General features: G+C 44.8%; 1 protein-coding gene across 2 annotated transcripts; it reads right to left on the bottom strand.

Moving 5' to 3' along the window:
- Positions 1 to 14299: 14299 nt before the first annotated feature.
- On the bottom strand, positions 14300 to 18491 carry SP8 (Sp8 transcription factor). 2 transcript variants are annotated; one of them, XM_084619855.1, is made up of 2 exons: positions 18357 to 18491; positions 14300 to 17496 (listed from the first exon to the last, which is right to left on the bottom strand). In XM_084619855.1, the coding sequence occupies exons 1-2, from the start codon at positions 18375 to 18377 to the stop codon at positions 16033 to 16035; spliced, it is 1485 nt and encodes a 494-aa protein (XP_084475981.1). In that variant the 5' UTR covers positions 18378 to 18491; the 3' UTR covers positions 14300 to 16032. The 2 variants fall into 2 exon arrangements, with proteins under 2 accessions (XP_084475981.1, XP_084475982.1); XM_084619856.1 differs by lacking the exon at positions 18357 to 18491 and adding an exon at positions 17951 to 18147.
- Between the last annotated feature and the right edge of the window lie 245 nt (positions 18492 to 18736).

Genomic DNA, 18736 nt, shown 5'->3' with positions numbered 1-18736 from the left:
TAGGCAAGCCCTAAGTCTGTGAGGATGGAGGTGCACACTGAAGTTTTACTTAGGACAGCAGATTGTCTTGAGTGGCCTCTGATCCTAGATCTTTGCAAACTGTGGCTGGAGAAAGCTTTGTTGATGAATCCTCACTGTTACCTTTATTTTCATCATCTTTCATCATAACCCAGTAACAGCCCTCACATTGATGCATCATTCCACCTTTCTTGTTCTCATAAAAAAATTTCTTAAATTAATGCTTCATGGATAAATCCTTGTCCAGTTTAAAATTATACATTTACTAATTGATTTAAAAATATTGCAGTATACAAATTTTCAAAGAGACTCTGCAACACAAATTAAAATGTTGTTACAATTATAATGAGAGGGCGACACAGCTTTTTATTTATTTGTACAGTAGCTCTGAACTATGGAAACTCATCAATAATATTCTGCATCAGTTCCAAGTGCTTACCTTATGTTATGACCCCCTCCCTCCCCACCAGCCCTTCCCTGCACCCTTTATTTCACCACTGAATGCCCATTTTTCTACTTTTGCCATAAGAGTTGTCATAGTTCTTTCCACACTGCTTCACATGCATGGAGCATTCTCTGACTTAAGCCATAAAGCTGTTATCTTCTCCTCAGACAGATCCACTCCTACTCTGACACCCACAATAAATCAACTAATGAGTAAAGGATGAGTGGGTCAGTAGTTGGAAATACCTGATTTTATTTATTTTTAAGATCCCAACACATTCACATACTTTCAGTGATTTGGAAACTTTAAATTGTGCAATAGCTAACCTACATGGGGTTATATTTTCATTACCTCTAACCCTTCTTCGTCTTGTCATATCCCTTACTTTGTCTCATTTCACTCTTTTTAGGGTGAGGGCTGTAAGTATGTAGAAAAGTGTGTTTGTGGGGTTTTTTGGGGGGAGAGGGTTGTACAATGAGATACCTAAGGTATACAAAATTGTAGTGTAAACAGGGCAAGGTATATTTTACCTTAATTTAGCTAGTCAAGATGAGCCTAAGGTTCGTCTCAACCAGATAAATTAGGAAAAATTACAACTTTCCCCGTCTACACTAGAGTTTTACAACATGTTCGCTATCATGTTGTAAAAATATACCTTTTTTCCTAATGTAGACATGGCCTGTGTCTACCTGAGCACCTACCACAAGGGCACCTCAGTGCTGATTGGGGGCTTTGAGCACTACCATGGTGTTAACAGGCAAAACAATAATCTGTATATTGAGGAGAAGATAGGATGCTTCTTTGGTCAGAGCACAGGAAGGAGTCAGAATGTCGGTCCAACCCTACCACAAACATCCTGTGTGACGTAGGGCAAGTTACTCAGCCTCTTTGCCTTAGGCCAGATCTACATTGCAAAGTTTTGTTGGCATAGCTATGTCAGTCAGGAAAAAAATCCACAACCCAGACCAACATAACTATGCCAGCAAACACAACACATACCTATGTAGACACAGCTATGATGGCAAAAGAGTCCTTTTGATGATATAGCTTATGTCATTCAAGGGGACAGTTTACCTATTCCAACAAAAGATCTCCTTATGCCTGTAATGGGCTTTGCTGTTGTAATGATTAGTGTAGTAGACAGCATCTCCACCAGGAGATGGGGCTATATCTTTATCTTAGTGTTAAGTTGTTGTCTTGTATGTTATGTTGTTGATAGAACCTAGGGTGTAGCAGGCTGTTCAGTGCTGCCTGTGTGTGCTGGAGTTGTTACTCACATAGGGTGACCAGATGTCACAATACTAGGGGCTTTGTCTTTAGGGCTTGTCTTCACTACCGCAGTACATCTGGTGAAGATGCACTAAGTTGACGGGAGAGTGACTCCTGCTGACATTGTGTGGTGTAGACAGCGCTTTAAGTCGATGTAACTTACGTCGCTTAGGAGGGTGGGTTTTTTCACATCCCTGAGCGACATAAGTTACATAGACTTAAGCAATAATATAGACAAGCCCTCTTACATGCGACTATTTGCCTCCCCCCCGCGCGAAAAAGTGTCCCAATTTTTCACACTCGCTATCTGATCACCATATACTTGCAGTGTCCTAATAAATATCCATGAATCTATAAACACATATTACACTGTACAGATGTGCTGTATCAGCAAAGCCTTTCTAGTGTAGATTTTACCTTAGTTTCCCCATTTGGAAAATAGGACTCAATGAGCTTTGAGAATCTTGTCAGGAAGATACTGTAGAAGTGCAAAGCATTTTCAGATTAATTTCAGAAAAACAGCAACATTTTAAGATCTGTATTGTCATAAAAATACCCTGTTTTATCTAATAAATTCAGGCATTATTACCATAATTGATTAAATGTCTTTGTAACAGTCTTCAATAGCTGGACCTTGCAACTCAACCAAAGATGTCACTTTCCTTTAAGCATCTATTTAGTTTCATTGTTGCTTTCCTAACTTAGTTCTACCTGGCCAACTTAAATTTCCATCAGAACTCTGTAGATTTCCATAACCCCTCCTCTTTTTCTTTTTTTTAGGAGAATATTTTTTATAAACATGACACTCACAAGGTGCTGCATCTTGACTGTGATCTTTACAAGTAATGACTGCAAAGCTATGACTCTTGAAGAGTCAGGCCTGCTCTTTATTTAGCCTGAAGGAGATTGAGTCTCCTCCTCAGTAACTGAGCATTCTGTCTTTGCAGTATTCCCAGGGTCTCCAGTGCAGAGCATCACCGCTAGACCAGTTTAATATCTTGGTTTCCTGCATGGAAAAGTGCCACCACTAGATTAGTTTGCAGTGGCACTTGCACTGTGCTAGATAATTCCCCAGAAACAGGATAAAATATTTTAAAGTGTGTAAGGCCTTGGCTACACAGGGAAATTGACCAGCATATTTATTGCAGCATGGGGAGTTATCCCAGAATACAGGTTTCTTCTACGATATTTCTACTCACATTGGTAGTACTAGGGTTGTATTTCTTTCCTTTATGGATTATTGCTACAATGACCTTTCGCACCTCACTTACTAAACCGGGAAGGAGCGTAGCCCTAGCACTATTTATGCCCATTTTAGAGAGTGTGGCCTAACAATATTTTATCCCATTGTGTAACTTGTTTTAATACTTGTACCATAAATAACATATACGATATAGGAATGATAGATCATAGGTTTTTATTAAAGTGAGTTTGTACCCTCATAAGTCTAAGTTTAAACAGTTTAAGGAACTTGTGTACAAATCCTCTAGTTGTAGAGTTAGATTCGCTGCAGGGCATTTAACAGAGCAAGAAAGATGTGGTATATAGCCTCCATTGATTTTTGTATTTGGCTTCTCTGACATCCAGGGCATTTTACCCCAAGATATTACTTAAAATAGAGGAATACTTCTCCTTTTACCAGAAATAGAATTCTAAAGTGTGTACAAACAGGATCTGTGTAAAAACGAGTGTCCTTTGAGCACTAAGTACCTAGTCTGTACATAGGACTAAACATCAATGAAAAATGTAGTTTTCCATGCATCAGATCAAAGCAGTAAAAGACACTATGAAAGTATATGCTGTTGCCATATATTCTTCATCATATTTGTTACACCTTTTCTGTTTTGTAAGTAAAATGTTTAAACTTAAGTGAATTGAAATGATGGAAGACTAAGGGATCCAAGAAGAATCATAGCAGGACATGTTCAGTTATCCATACCAGCTCTAACTTGGCAAGACAGAAAGTGGTTGGTTGGTTGGTTGGTTGTAGTTCTGGATATCTTCAGAATCCAGATATGATCACAAGAAACACCTGATTACTTTTATATGGGCAGCTTCTAGTTACATACTTAATTATACATATAATCTAGAAACAGTGGGAAAGTGACAGCCAAGTGAGGTATTCTCACACCATTCATAAAACTTAAAGATCTCTAGAGATTGAATTCCTTAGATTCTGACTACTGGTGAGTGTCATGTGTGGAATCAAATTGATGTCTTTATTTTTAGAAGCATGCTTTTCTTTGATTTCTGTAATTAAAATAAGCCAATAAAATGTTCGTTATACATGTATTTTTTTAAATAGTTAATTGATTACTTGGCAACTTTTTTGGTTCCAAATATCATTAACTTTTTTGAATTTATATATGCCAGTGTTAGCATTTGGTAGCTATTGTGTTTTAACTATAAACATGCAATTGAAAAAATAAATTTACCTTAATGCATTTTGAGTTGGCACAGTATTTTCAAACCAATAAACAGTGCCTTAACAACCACTTATCACATTTAGTTTTGGTTGCATGACTATAACTCTATGGCCCAGGTTTTCAGAAGAGACTGATGATTTTATTTGCCTCAATTTTTGCATACTTCACTTGTGACTCATTTAAAAGGCCTGATTTTTCATCTAGTGGGTGCTCAGCACTTTCTGAAAGTCAGAGTATAGTCAGCTATCTCAAGTTGGGTACCCAAAAATATTCCATTTAAAGAAAAAATCTTGGCCTCATGCCTAGTTCAAACTATAACCTTACATATGTCTAGACAAAAGCTGCCCAGGGGATGCTGCTTTGGTTTTTGTAGACCATGGTTCAAGAGCTTAACTTCCATTAGCAGTGCTAGATTTGTTTCTTTTAGAGGAAGGAGACAAGCATCTTGCTCATTTTGGCTGCTTGTATCTCTTATTGCAGAACTTAGACAAATCCTGAGGTTGTACTCAGTTTCCAACCTGGTCTTTTCTCAGGCAAAGTCCCAGTGAACTCAGAAAGTTTACCTGTATAAAGACCCTAAAACTTGGCCTATAAAAGGGCAGAAATCAGTTTTGTCATTTAAATTATTAGAGTTGTGTTATGCAGAAGTTAGAACGTCCCTATACAGTTAGTTATAACTAACAAGAGTCTAAGGGCAAGATATCAGAACAGGGATTTACCCACATTATGATTCCTATCAACATGTAGCTAAATCTTTGTGCTGAAAATGTACCCGTTAGTTACCAGTATTACACTCCGGTCCTTCCTGTATGTGTACAAACATGATAAACTAATGAGAAGGTATTTGTAATATTGCTTTTGGTATAAGCATTCTTTCACACACACAGTTTTCTCTGCAGAAACTATATAGCATAAAGTATACACAGTGTGACGTAAAGCCTTTAAAAGCAGTAGAAGAAAGTCACCAAACATTACACCACTGACAATCACTCTGTTTCATAAGCAGTACTCTCGCTGGCCACCAAGTGACGTGCCGACTTCTGCATATTTTCCAGATTTCCCTTTTTAAAACCTCCTCTTAACTCTCCCATTATCATTTGGTGGAAAGCCAACAGTTACCTTACAAACTAGTCTTTTTACCTATCAAATAATGAAATCAAAATGAAATACCACTAGGAAACAGAAAGATGTCCGTTCTGACGTAAACCTACATTTTACTCTTTTGCTTTCAACTTTTGTTAAAAATCTCATTGAAAGAGGCAGTAGAAAAATCTGTACCTTCACTGTTTGCCTTTTTTGGCCAGGTGTTATGCCTAACAGATAACATAGCCTCTCCAAGTTACTCCAGACAACATTTCATAACTGACTGTTGCCCTATGGATTGAGTTTAAGGTAGCTTCAGGATACTTGGGGTAACACTGTGGGGGGGAGAGTGGGCAAGCGGCTTGTACTGGGATCCGTTTATAGTGGCCACATCTGAAAAAAGTTTTGCAAGGTCCATTTTTAGAAATACTCTCATGGCTTTTGTACTTCTGTTTGGCAAAGGTCTACTGCACATTCTGGCAGATTCTTGACTGTTATTAGAGAGCACTTTGCAAACACTTACTAGCCACTTCTATGTAACTGAAGTTGGTAGCTAAATATTAACCTCATTTTGCAGATGGCTGAGCGGTTGTTCATTTAAACGGGTAGTGTATTAGAGACACAATGTCAGAGGCGGGGATTAGAATATAGGAGTTCCTTGCTCTCAATCCTGTACTTGGTGCATTGGACCTGTCATATCACTGAGTTGCTCCTATTGGTGGCCAAAGGTCATATTGGCTGCTTTCCAAAGAATGCAGTTCAAAAGGCACTTCAGATGTGAAGAGTGGTGGTTCTCAACCAGGAGTACATGTACCCCAGGGGCTACACAGAGGTCTTCCAGGGTGTACATCAACTCCTCTATATATTTGCCTGATTTTACAACAGGATACATAAAAAGCACTAGTGAAGTCAGTGGAAACTAAAATGTCATACAATGACTTATTTATACTGCTCTATATACTATACAGTGAAATGTAAGTACAATATTTATATTCCAGTCATTTATTTTATATTGATATGGTAAAAATTAGAAAGTCAGCAATTTTTCAGTAATAGTGTGCTGTGACACTTCTGTATTTTTTATGTCTGGTTTTGTAAGCAAGTAGTTTTTGAGAGGTGTAGTTTGGGGATACACAAGACAACTCAGACTCCTGAAAGGGGTGCAGTAGTCTGGAAAGATTGAGAACCACGGGTGCAAAGCAAGCAGCGAAAAGCTTGGGTGATACTGACCCCTCCAGCCATGCATTGCTCTGGAGTGCTAAAGAAAAAAAATCTGTGTTTGCACAGGGCCTAGAAGATAGTTGTACAGGTGATCATAAATAATCAATTGCCTTCAACATTATAGAAGTCTAGTTAATTTTTTAAAAATGTATTTGGAAAGTGTTTTCATTACGAAGCTTCCCTCCTCTCAATGGAAGGGAGTTAGCCACACAAACTCAGACCCTACCAATATATGTAAACACTTTAAGAGGTGCAAGACCAGACTCCAAATGATGGGAAAAAATAAATCTATTATCAAAACAAAGTAAGCATATCTACCAAATAGATAGTAGTGTCTCATGTACTAGTACTCTTACTATCCTAAAAGAGAAATCCCTCTTTAACTGTCCAACTAAATAGAAAAAAATCAATAAAATGCGCCTGTATATATTCCAACAATGTCATGGTATATGTATTAAAAATGAGGGAGGAGAGGAGAGAGATTATCCTGCTAATAAGTTATACAGGCAAAAGGTGGGGTGTGTTTAACTGTCTCAGAGGAGATGCTACTGCAATGATATGGCAATTATAATTAATTTCTGACAAGGGAGGATTGGTTAAAAATAGGTGGTTAGATAATCTGGTTTCAGCATTATTAAAAGTATTCACTTACTACACTACTAGTACTGGTTGCAATGAGAGTGACAGCTCAGAGGCTGTTAGAGGCGTAGGGAGAACATAAAGGGGAGGGAATAGGTCATGTAATGGAGTATGGGTGGGCACATGCAGGCACCAAAGCTTCTTCCTTAACATAGTTCAAAATCTGATCCTGGGTTATGTGTAACAGAAGGCACTAAATTAGGCAGCCTAACTCCTTTCGGTTCAGTATAAGTAGGTCCAATTGCAGTCTGAAGACAGTTTCTTTGCTGGTCATTACTTCTTCACTGTGGGCCTAACCCTGCAGGCCTTGTTCCATCAACAGTGACAATTGTTATCTGTGGAAATTCTGGGCTGCACCATCGGCCTATGAGAGATTCAATTTCCCATTCAATGTAAACATGACTAGCCGGTAACATTGTTAGAGTCTTGGGTGAAATCAATGTAATGTTGATTGTGTCATTGTTTAGTCCCTTTCAAAGCAGTTGCTAAAAGACTTGTAAGAATTTAATAAAGCCTTCTGCTCCTGGATTCAAGTAAGAAAGCTTTCTTACAAAACCACGGGGATAGTGAGCTGAATTACCTGTGGAAAAATTCAAGGCAGCAAAAATAGCACACCCATCGCTAGCTGGAGAAAAGAATCTTCCTGACAAGTGTCAAAAGAATTTGTTTAAAAACAAACTGCACAGTAGTTGGAAGCATTCCTCTGGGATTTAAATCTCCCAAGTGCAGTTTTGAAAATGGTATGGTGTAGTGCTAAAAGTAAGTGCTTAAATTGCTACTAGCAGATCTCAAAGCGCAACTACACTGTCAATTCTCCCCTGCCCAGTTTTGAAAGAGATCTGTAAAAACTAAATAAGAGCAATTTTTCAAAATACGGCGTTGCTGCCGCCACGGTTTGCAAGAGTCTCGTATTTTGATGGGGCTTTGATGTGTGACAAAATAATGTGTTCCTTTTCTTGGCATTAAGCGAAAGCACCTGCAGACCCGCTCTTCTTCCTTCACCCCTCCCCGTCTTGCACAGAAAGAATAATCAACCGAGAGGCTAACATCGCCAAAGAAATACTGTTAGCTGATCGCTTCCTACCCTCCCAGCAATCCCGGCGCTTCACCGACCAGATTGCAAGGAGTGACTGTTTATACTTAAGGGAACATCAATTCTGGGATCCGATTTTTAAGGCAAACCTACGGGTGGGTTGTTTCCCTGAGGCTGAATCTCTCTGGCAAACAGGTCAGTGCAGGTAGGCTGCGAGCATGGGCTCCTCTGTGGAGAATTGATGTTTAAACCGCGGCTCCGGCTAGCGCTTAACAATTAAAACCTCTAATGAGGATAACGGGCGAAGGCGTTTTTAACAACAACCAAAAAAAAAAAAAAAAAGTCGCTAATAAACCGTAGTCGAGCGGAGGGGTAAAGACGACTTCCTAAAGGGAAGGGAGGGACTTGGCTATGATCTCCAGTAAAAGAGAGAGGTGAAAGCCACTTGGGGCTGCTCCTTGTGAAGCCTCATTTAGCACCGAGTGTAGCAGGGGGATTCTGGTCGGTGGTTGCAGCGCCGTGGGAATTCCCACTCCAACAACCCGTGAAGTGTTACACCGCATAATTATGCACCTTCCGAGGCCCATTAGAAGGTGTCAGCAGAGAAAGAAATTCAATTTCAACTCACCCCCGTGTGCTTAATGCTGCAAGGCGCTGACTCTGCCTAGGCACAATGGCGCGACTTCGGAAAGGGCAGTCTAACTTCTGCGTGGCTTTGATTTCCTGTAGGTCAGCCCAGTTCTGCGTGTGGCTTTAACTCGGGTGAGTTAGTGATTCGCTTCCTTAAAGAGACGCTACAGCACGAGAGAATGATATGAAACGCTGAAGGGCAGCGTGTCGATACATATAGTTGTATGTATATAAATACACGTATATCAAGGCACGTCTCTCATCAGATTATTTCCACGACAAAACACTGTGTGGCCTTGTGCTTGAAATGCGGGGTCCGCGAATTACAACCTAAAAAAATGCCACCAGAAAGTGGAGCAGAACAGATGAAGCAGAGTGTGGCTGTAAAGCTTGTCCATTTCACCCCCAGAAGTTGCTCCAATACAAGGTGTTACCTCATCCACCTTGCCTCTCTAATAGCCTGGGACCAACACGGCTACAGCAACCCTGCAAGCGGGAATCCGCTTTGTAAAGGTACAGGCCGCCTAACGAAGCCCTGTTGCTTCTTGAGCACTAGCTGGCTCCGGATGACTAAGAACCTGCGAGAGACCCCTCATTTTCCTAGCAAAGCGAGCCCGTCCAGCGCTGGAGAGGGCTATGGGACTAGAGGTGATCACTCAGACCAGTGCAGCAGGTACAGGCAAGGCCGTGCACCTGGCCACCGCCACTGGCTCACTGCACCAATCACAGAGGGCCCCGTTCTGATTGTAGGGGAGTCTCTGCTCCAAAAACCGAGCCGATGGGGTTTTCACGGTATTTCGGTGGGCAGCGTAGGGGAGCCACCTTCAGGCCTGGGTCGTGCACCGCCGCCCAGCAATTGTTGACGGGAAGGCGTTAAAGCCGCGCGAAGCCAAGCCCCTCTGAAGCCAGGCCTGCAAGAAGAGGCGACGCTTTGCAGAGCCCCCGCCCCAGCCAGGGGAGAGCTGGGGGGCGAAGCGACGGCAGGACGCAACGCGGCTGTCGGAGAAACCCCAGCAGAGCCAGCAAGCGGCTCACGGGGGGGCCGGGCCCTGCAGCTAGGAGCAGAAGCCAAAGTGGGGCGGGGTGGGAGCCTGGGCGCAGGGCGCGGGCCAGTGATGCTGAGAGGGGGGCAGCCCCACTAGCCGATACTGCTCCGGACCCTTGTAAAGGGCGAAGGCGGACAGCGCTTGGACACGATCCGCCTCTGCCTTGCGGAATGGGGCAGCTACTGGCCGAGCCAGCCCCTCCGCTGGCGCTGAAATTGACTCCAGTGCGGCCCGGCGTTCACCCACGGCCCCTCAGTCAGGGCCGCCCCCGAGCAAGGCAGCGCCCAGATTTACCCGGACCCACCGTCCCTACTCATCCGAGTGTGAGCCAGGCCTGACAGTCGTGTCCCCCTCCCCCCCCCCCGGCTTCCCCCCGCCACAGCCTAGCTGGAGCTGATGAAAAAATAATCAACAGAAAAGTTCAGGGCATAAAGTCCACAAATGCCTGGCAGCTTTCTGCGGCCCTCCTGTCCAGCGCCTGCCTCCCCCGCAGCGCGGAGCGGGGCCGGACGAGGAGAAATCCCGTCTGGAAAGCCCCCACCCTTGAGTGCCCTGTAGTCCCGGCAGGGGGAAAGCGCAGGGTGGCGCTCTGAGCCTGCTCAGGGGAAGGCAGGCGGCCTGTCCAGCCTGGGGTGGAGGGGGCTTGTGTGGCGCGCCAAGCAAGGCTCGGAGCTGAAGGGAGGAGGAGGGGACCCAAAAACACCAAGTCCTGCCAGGCTGCTGCTGCGACACGGCAGGCAGGGACGCAGAAGAGGTGAGCCCCCTCAGGTGGCTATGTGACCGCTTTCGCCTCCTCCCGAATCCACCCCATGCTGGATTCAAACGCGCAGGACAAACCCTGGCGTGAAATGTTTGAAACGTGCTGAAAGCCCAGGGGGTGTTAACTCCGATCGGAGAAGCTGCGCTTTGTCAGCGCTCATGGCCACGTGCATTCATTATACCTGTATCAAGGTGGGGCTGGCCAAAAGGAGCAACGGAAAGAAGCGACAAGGGATAGCTCCAAACATATTTAAATGTAAGCTCAGATCCGCTGCTCGAAATAAGTAGGAGTTGGCTTCTAGCACTTGTCCTGAGAAGGGGAGAAGGCTCCATGGCCAGGTAAGGGAGAAGTCGTTGAAATGTTGAGACAACTACTGGACAGTGTCATGATTTTGGACATTCCTCTGCTCCCTACCGGTCCTCACCCCAAAACGGGCGTTTGGTCCCAGCTTGGGCTGAATCAGCGACCTGGGAGCAGGGACTTGTGACCTTTGCCCTCCAGAGGAGATGAGCAGCACACACGCGAATAGACACACACGCCTGGCATGGAGCAGTTTCCTGTCCTCTAGTTTAAGTGAGTCTCGTGGAAGATAAGTACTGCGCCTGCTAAAAACGAAATTCCATAAAGGCGAAAAACAAAGTTGCTCCTCTATGGCTGGGGCCATTAAAGACCCTTTCAAAGCACATAATATATAACATAATTATGCCTCCTGCTGAGCTATGAATGGTCAGATTCCGCTTCCAGTAACCTAGGTGTAAATACGGAGTAACTCCGTTTAAACCAAAATTTAGCTCCCTGTTGTTTTTTTAAACGGCACTTACCGGAATCCGTAATAAGGAATTAAAAGAAACTTTAAAAAGTAGCAAAGGGTACAGTTCCAAACAGCATTAAAAGCCACAGGTCTAGAAACTCAGAAATGCTAACTGAAGTGGTTTCCCCAGTACACACTTTCCTGATGCATAACAAACAGCTTCTCTGAAAGGTTCCAAGCAAATTAACCAGAAAGCCTGAGAAAACGAAAGAAAAGAAAGAAACAGACGATAGTAGTAAAGTTAAAAGTAATCAGTCTAAGATTTAAAGTACATATTTCACAATCAGTTTTTCCTCAGGGAGGTTGGGGAAAAATCAAGCTCTGATTCTTAAAGAGTCCCTTTAATATAATAAAGTAGAGTATAATGAAACTAGCTGATTATGCAGCTCTCTTCGGTATGTTAGGAAACACCAAGCTACTTTGAATTAGAGTGAAAATGTTTCACCCTTTCATCAGATCTGATTAAGCTCTGGAAGCACTAAACCTTATGCCACCACGCTATTAATACGTTCACACGTTTTCCTTGCCATTTCTTCTCAATGCCAAATTAGAAGTGGCTTCACCAAACACAGCTGAAGTTTGCCAATTTTAGGCAAGCGCGCATCTACCTATCTACACACACACCCCTATATAATATACATTCAAATCGAGTGAATTATTTGTTAAATTCGAAGCCTTCCTACATTCTTACAGTACTGACTTCTTGAAGGCTATGAAAATGTTGACGGGTGTATCGTGGATCCGCATAGCATGAAGTGTTTAGCATTCATTTTCCTTTTTACATTATCGGGGGAAAAGGCCAGAAACATTGTATTTATTTAGTATCTTTATATATTAGGCTGATGGGGGATGGAGGGAGGGTGCATTTAAGCAGAGTCAAAAATCCATAGTATTTTTAACCAACTCAACTGCAGGCACCTCCTCTCTCTACCCTACTGAAAAGTGTAAACTGCAAAAATGAAAAGCTGGAATTAAAGGAAAAAGTAGGACACGAAATTTGATAGACATTGCTACAAGCTTGTGGAAAAAAGATTTAAAAGGTCAAAGAGCAAAGGAGAATGGCCGCAATAATTCTAAGGCGCTTGGAAGGTGGGTTGATGGACACCGGTTTGACCTGAAGGTCAGCAACTAGTTTAATTCTACCTTGGTCTACACAACGCTTGGTTTAAACGCAGGATAATTTGCAGTTGGTATCAAACAACTCAATGCCCTTAACTAGATGGGTTTAGTAAAAATAAATCAAGCCACAAAGGGGAAAGAGACTGGAATTTTGCTCCCGAAGAAGTTAAAGGAAAAAAAATGTCTACTGGTATACAACCATCAAGCATTAAAGGACCAGTAAGCTCACACACCTTTGAGGGAGGAGGAAGAGTTTTGTCATTTGTAGATCCTGTTGTAAACCTGCCCCAATTCCAGAAAGCTAGCTCCATAAATTTAGCAGAAGTCTTCTATTTATTGTCATGTTAGCCTCCTTCTCTTTTAAGTGACAGACTGAAGGAGCATTATTATGAGTTACCAGAAGAAGCATTCCTCTTACCTTTAACATTTAACTTTCCTTTTAGATTATTCTCATTTCCTTGAAACCAAACCAAACCACTACATTTTGCATATAGATGTAAATAGAGCTATGTTTAAATACATTAATCCCATTTAAACATCATTAAAAAAGAGGCACAGCGAACTGTTGCTTTGTTTCAATGGAAAACTTTGCAGGCCTCAAACAGCAACATTTGTAATAAGGCTGCTGAGAAATTTAGCTTTATTTAGCATAATTCCTGTTTCCAGTTTATTTTAAATGTCCATAACTTTATAGGATCAAGTTCCTGGGTGCATCACTCCTTTACAATTGCTAGGAGATGCTATAGACAGTTATATATTTCACATGCAAGCACAGAGTGCAATTGTGGAAATCTCAGTTCTGTGTACATATTTCTTTTGTTACTGAATTTTGAAAGGATTCAATAATCTGGCAGAATGCAAGTTCTATATTTAATAGAACAGGTTAGGTTTTCAAAGAGAAAAAAGTTCTAAGGCAAGAAGAGTTGGCTAGGACTTTTCACCAAAAATTAAAAATTGTACTCATTCCCATAATATCAGTAAGAGATATTCAGTTCTAGGAAACCCTCACAGTGATGTTCACTGACATCTGTGGACAATAGCCAACTGATATAGCAACAGTTTTAGTCCTCCTAAGCTTTATGAGCTTCTTGTTAATAAACTACAGTCCTTGAAATTAACAGATTCTGGGCCCAATAGAAAAAGGTCCCTTAGTCAGGATAGAATAATTCTTCATACACAATGGTTTGTTAAGTCTCTCCCCCCCCATGGCTATACAAAGTTGGGGTTCATCATGTTCATTAACTTTTTGTGGGTAGAGGTGGTGGTCCTGTGCTATCTAAAAAACATCCCCAGAACATTTCATTACTTTAGATTTTTAAGAAATAATTGTCTTTTTAATATAAATTGACCATTTACAATCAATCGGACCTAAAGGGGAGGAAAAAAAATTAAAGAAGTATATGCAACCCAGTTAATTCATACACAATGCTTTCACAGGATCAGCACATAGTAGATGCGAATACATTTTCTTTAATTTCAGCTATTGCTGTAGTTTTCATATAGACTGACTAATTATCCATTTTAATGTCTCAAGTATGGTTTGCATTAGATACTATAGTTTAAAATTAGATTTGATTCCTTGTATTCCCTTGTTGACATTAAAATATAGAGAATTATTCAGACTGTAGGAGTTTCAGGTAAATAAAGAACCACCTACAGTGACTGGATTAAAAAAAAACAATTAACTGACCTAATGGAATGTTTTATCTGGAGTTTATTAATACCATTTAAAATATTACAGATAAAAATCAATTACATATTTCATGCATTTAAAATGCAAATCTAAAATGTTCCAGCGAAAGGCTTTCCATTTCAATGTGAAATATCCAAATTATTTCAACATTACAATGAGACAAATAGTTTGCAGCATTTGCAAACAGCTAATGTAGTGTCAGGAGTGTTTATTAACATTTATCAATATTATTTTCAGGAAATACACATAGGCCAACATTAGTTCAGTTTCACTTGGACAGTTTATTTAATACATGGGTTTTGGCAAACCCACTTTATGAAATATAGGAGAACTCTCACTTTAACTATACCTGAACTGCCAGCAAATGCAAATAAGTACATGCTCCATTAAATTAAATGTCATTCAACATTTATCAAATATTGTTTGCTTACAGGTTTATGCCTATCTAAATTAATATTCAAGCAAAAACTATATCCTGAAGTGCGATCTGAGGATACACTTCAAGAAACAAGTCCAGGGAAAAAAAAGGCAGTTAACTAGGACTGCAACAATAACGCTTAATATTTTTTCGTGACAAAAGAAAAAAAAAGCTCAAGTGTACTTCAATATATTTTCAAATATTTACTAGAAGTAATGTACAAGAAAAATACTATACAAAATCGTCTCCTGAACAACTGCAGCTCACACCGATACACTGGTGGAGTTATATTTAATTGTTAGCTAATCTAGAACGATTTCCCCAGTTGTACAAACCATTAGATTCAGATGTATTTTACGAATATTTTATTTTCCTATTTCTTCCCATCATCCTCTTTTTGGCATTCGATCTACAGCTTCGCTTGAAACCAAGGATGCTTCTTCACTGGATTTGAATTTAATTACCAAAAATAAATTTAATCCTAATTATTTTCGGTGTACCGTGTGAATGTACAGAAACGGGACTATACGGGTGGACTAGCAAACGAGATTAAATTTGGAAAGTGGGGTTGAAATCTATTTTTCAAAAGGACAAACACAGTCACGCTGGTCTCACTGGAAAGCAGTGCTTTTTTAAAATAAATGATTAGCTCGGGATCGTTTTAAATTCAATATTAGCGCTGTGTTTCAAAAACAACAATTGCAAAATGTGTTTCTAAAAAAACTTTGAAATGATAGTTATAACACTCCAAAATCATTCCCTCCATCGCCAGCAAACAAGCCCGCAAGATGTGCCTCTTCTTCGGCAACTTTGAATTGCTCCCAGGCGTATCTCTTTGATGGTTGGGGTAGGTTGGTTTTTTAAAATGATTATTTATACGCGTAAAAAGCTCTTGACCTGTGAAATGGCGATTACGTTAGGCATTTAACAGCTGCAGAGCACGTGATTTTTAAATAAACACGGAAGGGTTTTATTTTATTTAGGTGGTTTTTTTGTTTGTTTGTTTGTTTTTTTTTGAAAGAAAAGTCTCCAATCCCATTTGCACCCAAGTGCTTCAAGTGGCAGCACCGGGCGCTTTCGGCCCCCAACTTTCTCAATGAGACACACTACGCTGGCCCACATCTCACGCTAGTTTGTCCCGATCTGCCTCCTCCTTGGCCGATTTTCCCCTAGGGCTTTTCTCGTCCGGCCCCACGTTCCCCTTAACCCAAGTGCGAGCGAGGCGCGCTTGGAGGGGGCTGCCCGGGGGCCCGGCACCGAGACAGGAGCTGAAGCTGCGGGGAAGGGAGGCCCTGGGGAGAGTGTCCATGAAAACAGTGCACGTTACTTACATGTCCATGGCCCCTTTACACAGTTACTCCCGCGGGGGAGCTGGGGAGGGCGCCCAGCCCCAGCGTCTCCCCCGCCCCCCGCCGCAGCCTTCACTCCAAGCCGTTCCGGTGGCCGGGCTCCGGCGGCTGCAGCAGCTCCGGGGAGTGGCACTGGGGGCTGCCCGCCACGCTGTGCTCGCTGTCGGTGTCGCTGCCCTTCTTGCCCCCGCTGCCGGAGCCGCCCCCGCCGCCGCCCCCTGCGCCCCCGCCGCCGCCGCCGCTGTGGGTCTTCACGTGCTTGCTGAGGTGGTCGCTGCGCATGAAGCGCTTGTTGCAGACGGGGCAGGCGAAGCGCTTCTCGCCCGTGTGGGTCCGCAGGTGCCGCTGCAGCTCGTCCGAGCGGGTGAAGCGCTTGCCGCAGAAGAGCCAGTTGCAGACGAAGGGCCGCTCGCCCGTGTGCCAGCGCAGATGCGCCTTCAGGTGCGAGGTCTTGCCGTAGACCTTGCCGCAGCCCGGGATGTGGCAGCTGTGCAGCCCCTTGCGCCGCAGGCTGGCCCCGGCCGGCCCCAGCCGCTCCGCCTCCTGGCAGTTGGGGCAGTCGCAGGTGGCCCGGCCGGAGTAGCGGCGGGCTGAGGAGCGGGGCGAGCCCCCCAGCGGCGCGGCGGGGCCCCCGCTCAGCATGGAGCCCCCGGCGCCGGCCAGCGGCGAGGGGGCCGAGTCCGGATAGGAGCCGGGCAGCACGGGCTTAAATCCGTCCATGAGGTGCTGCCCGGCGGGGCTGAGCAGGTGCGAGGAGGCGCCGCTGCTGAAGGCCGAGTGGCCCAGGCCCGAGTAATCCGAGTTGTAGCCGCCCAGCGGCGAGTGTAGCGAGGTCTGGAGCCCCCCGGCGGCCGGGTGCAGGGAGCCCTGCAGCGCCGCCGCCCCGTTGGGGTTCTGCACGTCGATCCAGCCGGCGCCCACGTCCCACCAGCTGGAGGCGCCGGCCGAGCCCACCTCGCCGGCGCCCAGGCCCGGGTGCGAGGGCTTGAACCAGGACTCGTAGGGGTGCGCCATGCCCACGCGCGGGTAGATGCCCTGCAGCCCGTCCACCGACGTGTGCACCTTGGAGAGGAAGACGGGCTGGTGCGCGGCCGCCTCCTGGGACGAGCCGCCCCCGCCGCCGCCGCCGCCGCCCCCGGAGCTCACGGGCGCCTGGAAGACGGAGTAGTCGTTGGCGAAGGGCGAGCTGGCGGCGGCCGCGCCGCTGGAGGTCAGCGAGAAGGCGCTGGAGCCCGGCGAGCCGCCGCAGCTGAAGGAGTCCGAGACCAGGGCGGCCGCCGCCGCCGCGGCCGCCGCTGCAGCCGCCGCCGCCGAGGAGCCGTTCCGAGAAGCGCCCGCCACCCCGAAGCCCGACAGGCTGGAGCCCACCGCGTTGCAGCTGCCCGAGGAGGAGGAGGAGCGTTTCCAGGGGTGGAAGCCTTTGCCGAAGGAGGACGCGCTGTCCGAGAGGGACGAGGGAGACGGGCTGGGGCTGCCGATCTTATTGCAGGTGGCGGCGAGCATGGCCAAAGGAGTCGAGCCTAACCTCGGTTCTTCCTGCGGAGAGGGGGACAAGAAGGGCGTCAGCTTCGGAGCCTGCTCTCGAAACAACCCGCCCGCCTCCCATCGCGTCTCTGCCCCTCTCCCCAAACCGCTGACCCAAGCTCGCTCCATCGCTACCCCCACCCCCACCCCGAGAAGGGAGAGAAAAGTTTTTCCAGGCGTCCTCTGAAATGGGCTGGCTAACGAGAGTTGGGGTTTACGTAGCCTCTGGCTAGCTGGGGTATTTTAACGCTGATAAACCTAGAGGGGGTGGGGGGGGGAAAGTTATTTATTTCCGCGATGCTAAAACTAAACCCTCTCAGCCCGGAGGCAGCTACGTTGCAGCTTGTCCTCCTTACCCCAGGTTTTAACAGGTTCGCTTCTCTCAGGCCGAAAAAGACCAGGCTGCAAAAAGCTGCGAGACAGTCTTATCTACGTACCAATAAACAAACATACAAGTTCAACGTACCTGCTGGACGCGACGGGCTGAAAAATGTTAAAGGGAAAAAGAAAACCGCAATCTGTTGCAAACTAGCAATTGCACACGGACGGGAAAAGTGCTTTTTTTTTCCTCCAGCAGTCACATGTAAAGAAGAGAGGACACTTCACCGGGGATGCAGGAACAGCACAGCCCCAGCGCTGTAGGTTGCTTCTACAAATGCCCTTAAAAACCTTTTCCTGCACACTGAAAAGTGACTCTGGCCCCTTCCCCCCCCCCCCTTTCTTTTCTCCTAAACTCACTTGTACTTAAGAAAAAAAAACCTCAATAGAGGAGACTGATAGCCCTGGTCAAGACAGGGGCTATTTTAACCCCCTCCAATCGACAATAAAAAGAAACTAATTAAACCAGCAAGAGAAAAAATCCTTAGACTCACCCCTAGAAGTGAAGTTGCCATCACACAAAAGTGCCCTCCTCTCAGAGGATCTTTTTTATATTGATAAATCAGAGGCAGTGTTTTTTTTAGAGGTGTGCAATACAATGATCAGTTCCGCCCATTCCACCACAATTGTAGCTCCCTCTCAGGCTTTGAAGTGCCGCTGAGTCCCGGCCAGCCAATCTACAGCCTCGCCGGGCCTCTCCGAGACGTTACTGCGTGAGGTCATCAGCCCCACCAAACGCAGGCGGCAGCGGCTCTCCAAAAAGAAAGACGCAGCGAGCGCCTGCAAATCTAAGGGAGCGTGCCCCCAAGGACAGGGTGCCCCCAAATACTCAGTGCAAATACCCGAGTGCACTTCTGCTTCCCCCTTCCCAGCC

Source organism: Lepidochelys olivacea (assembly GCF_965140295.1).
Source record: "Lepidochelys olivacea isolate rLepOli2 genome assembly, chromosome: 2".
Taxonomy (NCBI): domain Eukaryota; kingdom Metazoa; phylum Chordata; order Testudines; family Cheloniidae; genus Lepidochelys; species Lepidochelys olivacea.
Note: the sequence above shows the minus strand (reverse complement) of the source record. Positions and strands in the feature narration are given on the sequence as shown.

Coding starts and splice junctions, on each gene's coding strand:
- SP8 (XM_084619855.1), bottom strand. CDS start 18,377: ATGGCAACTTCACTTCTAGGG. Junction 17,497..18,356: donor TGGCAACTTCACTTCTAGGG/GTGAGTCTAAGG, acceptor CCCTCTCCGCAG/GAAGAACCGAGGTTAGGCTC.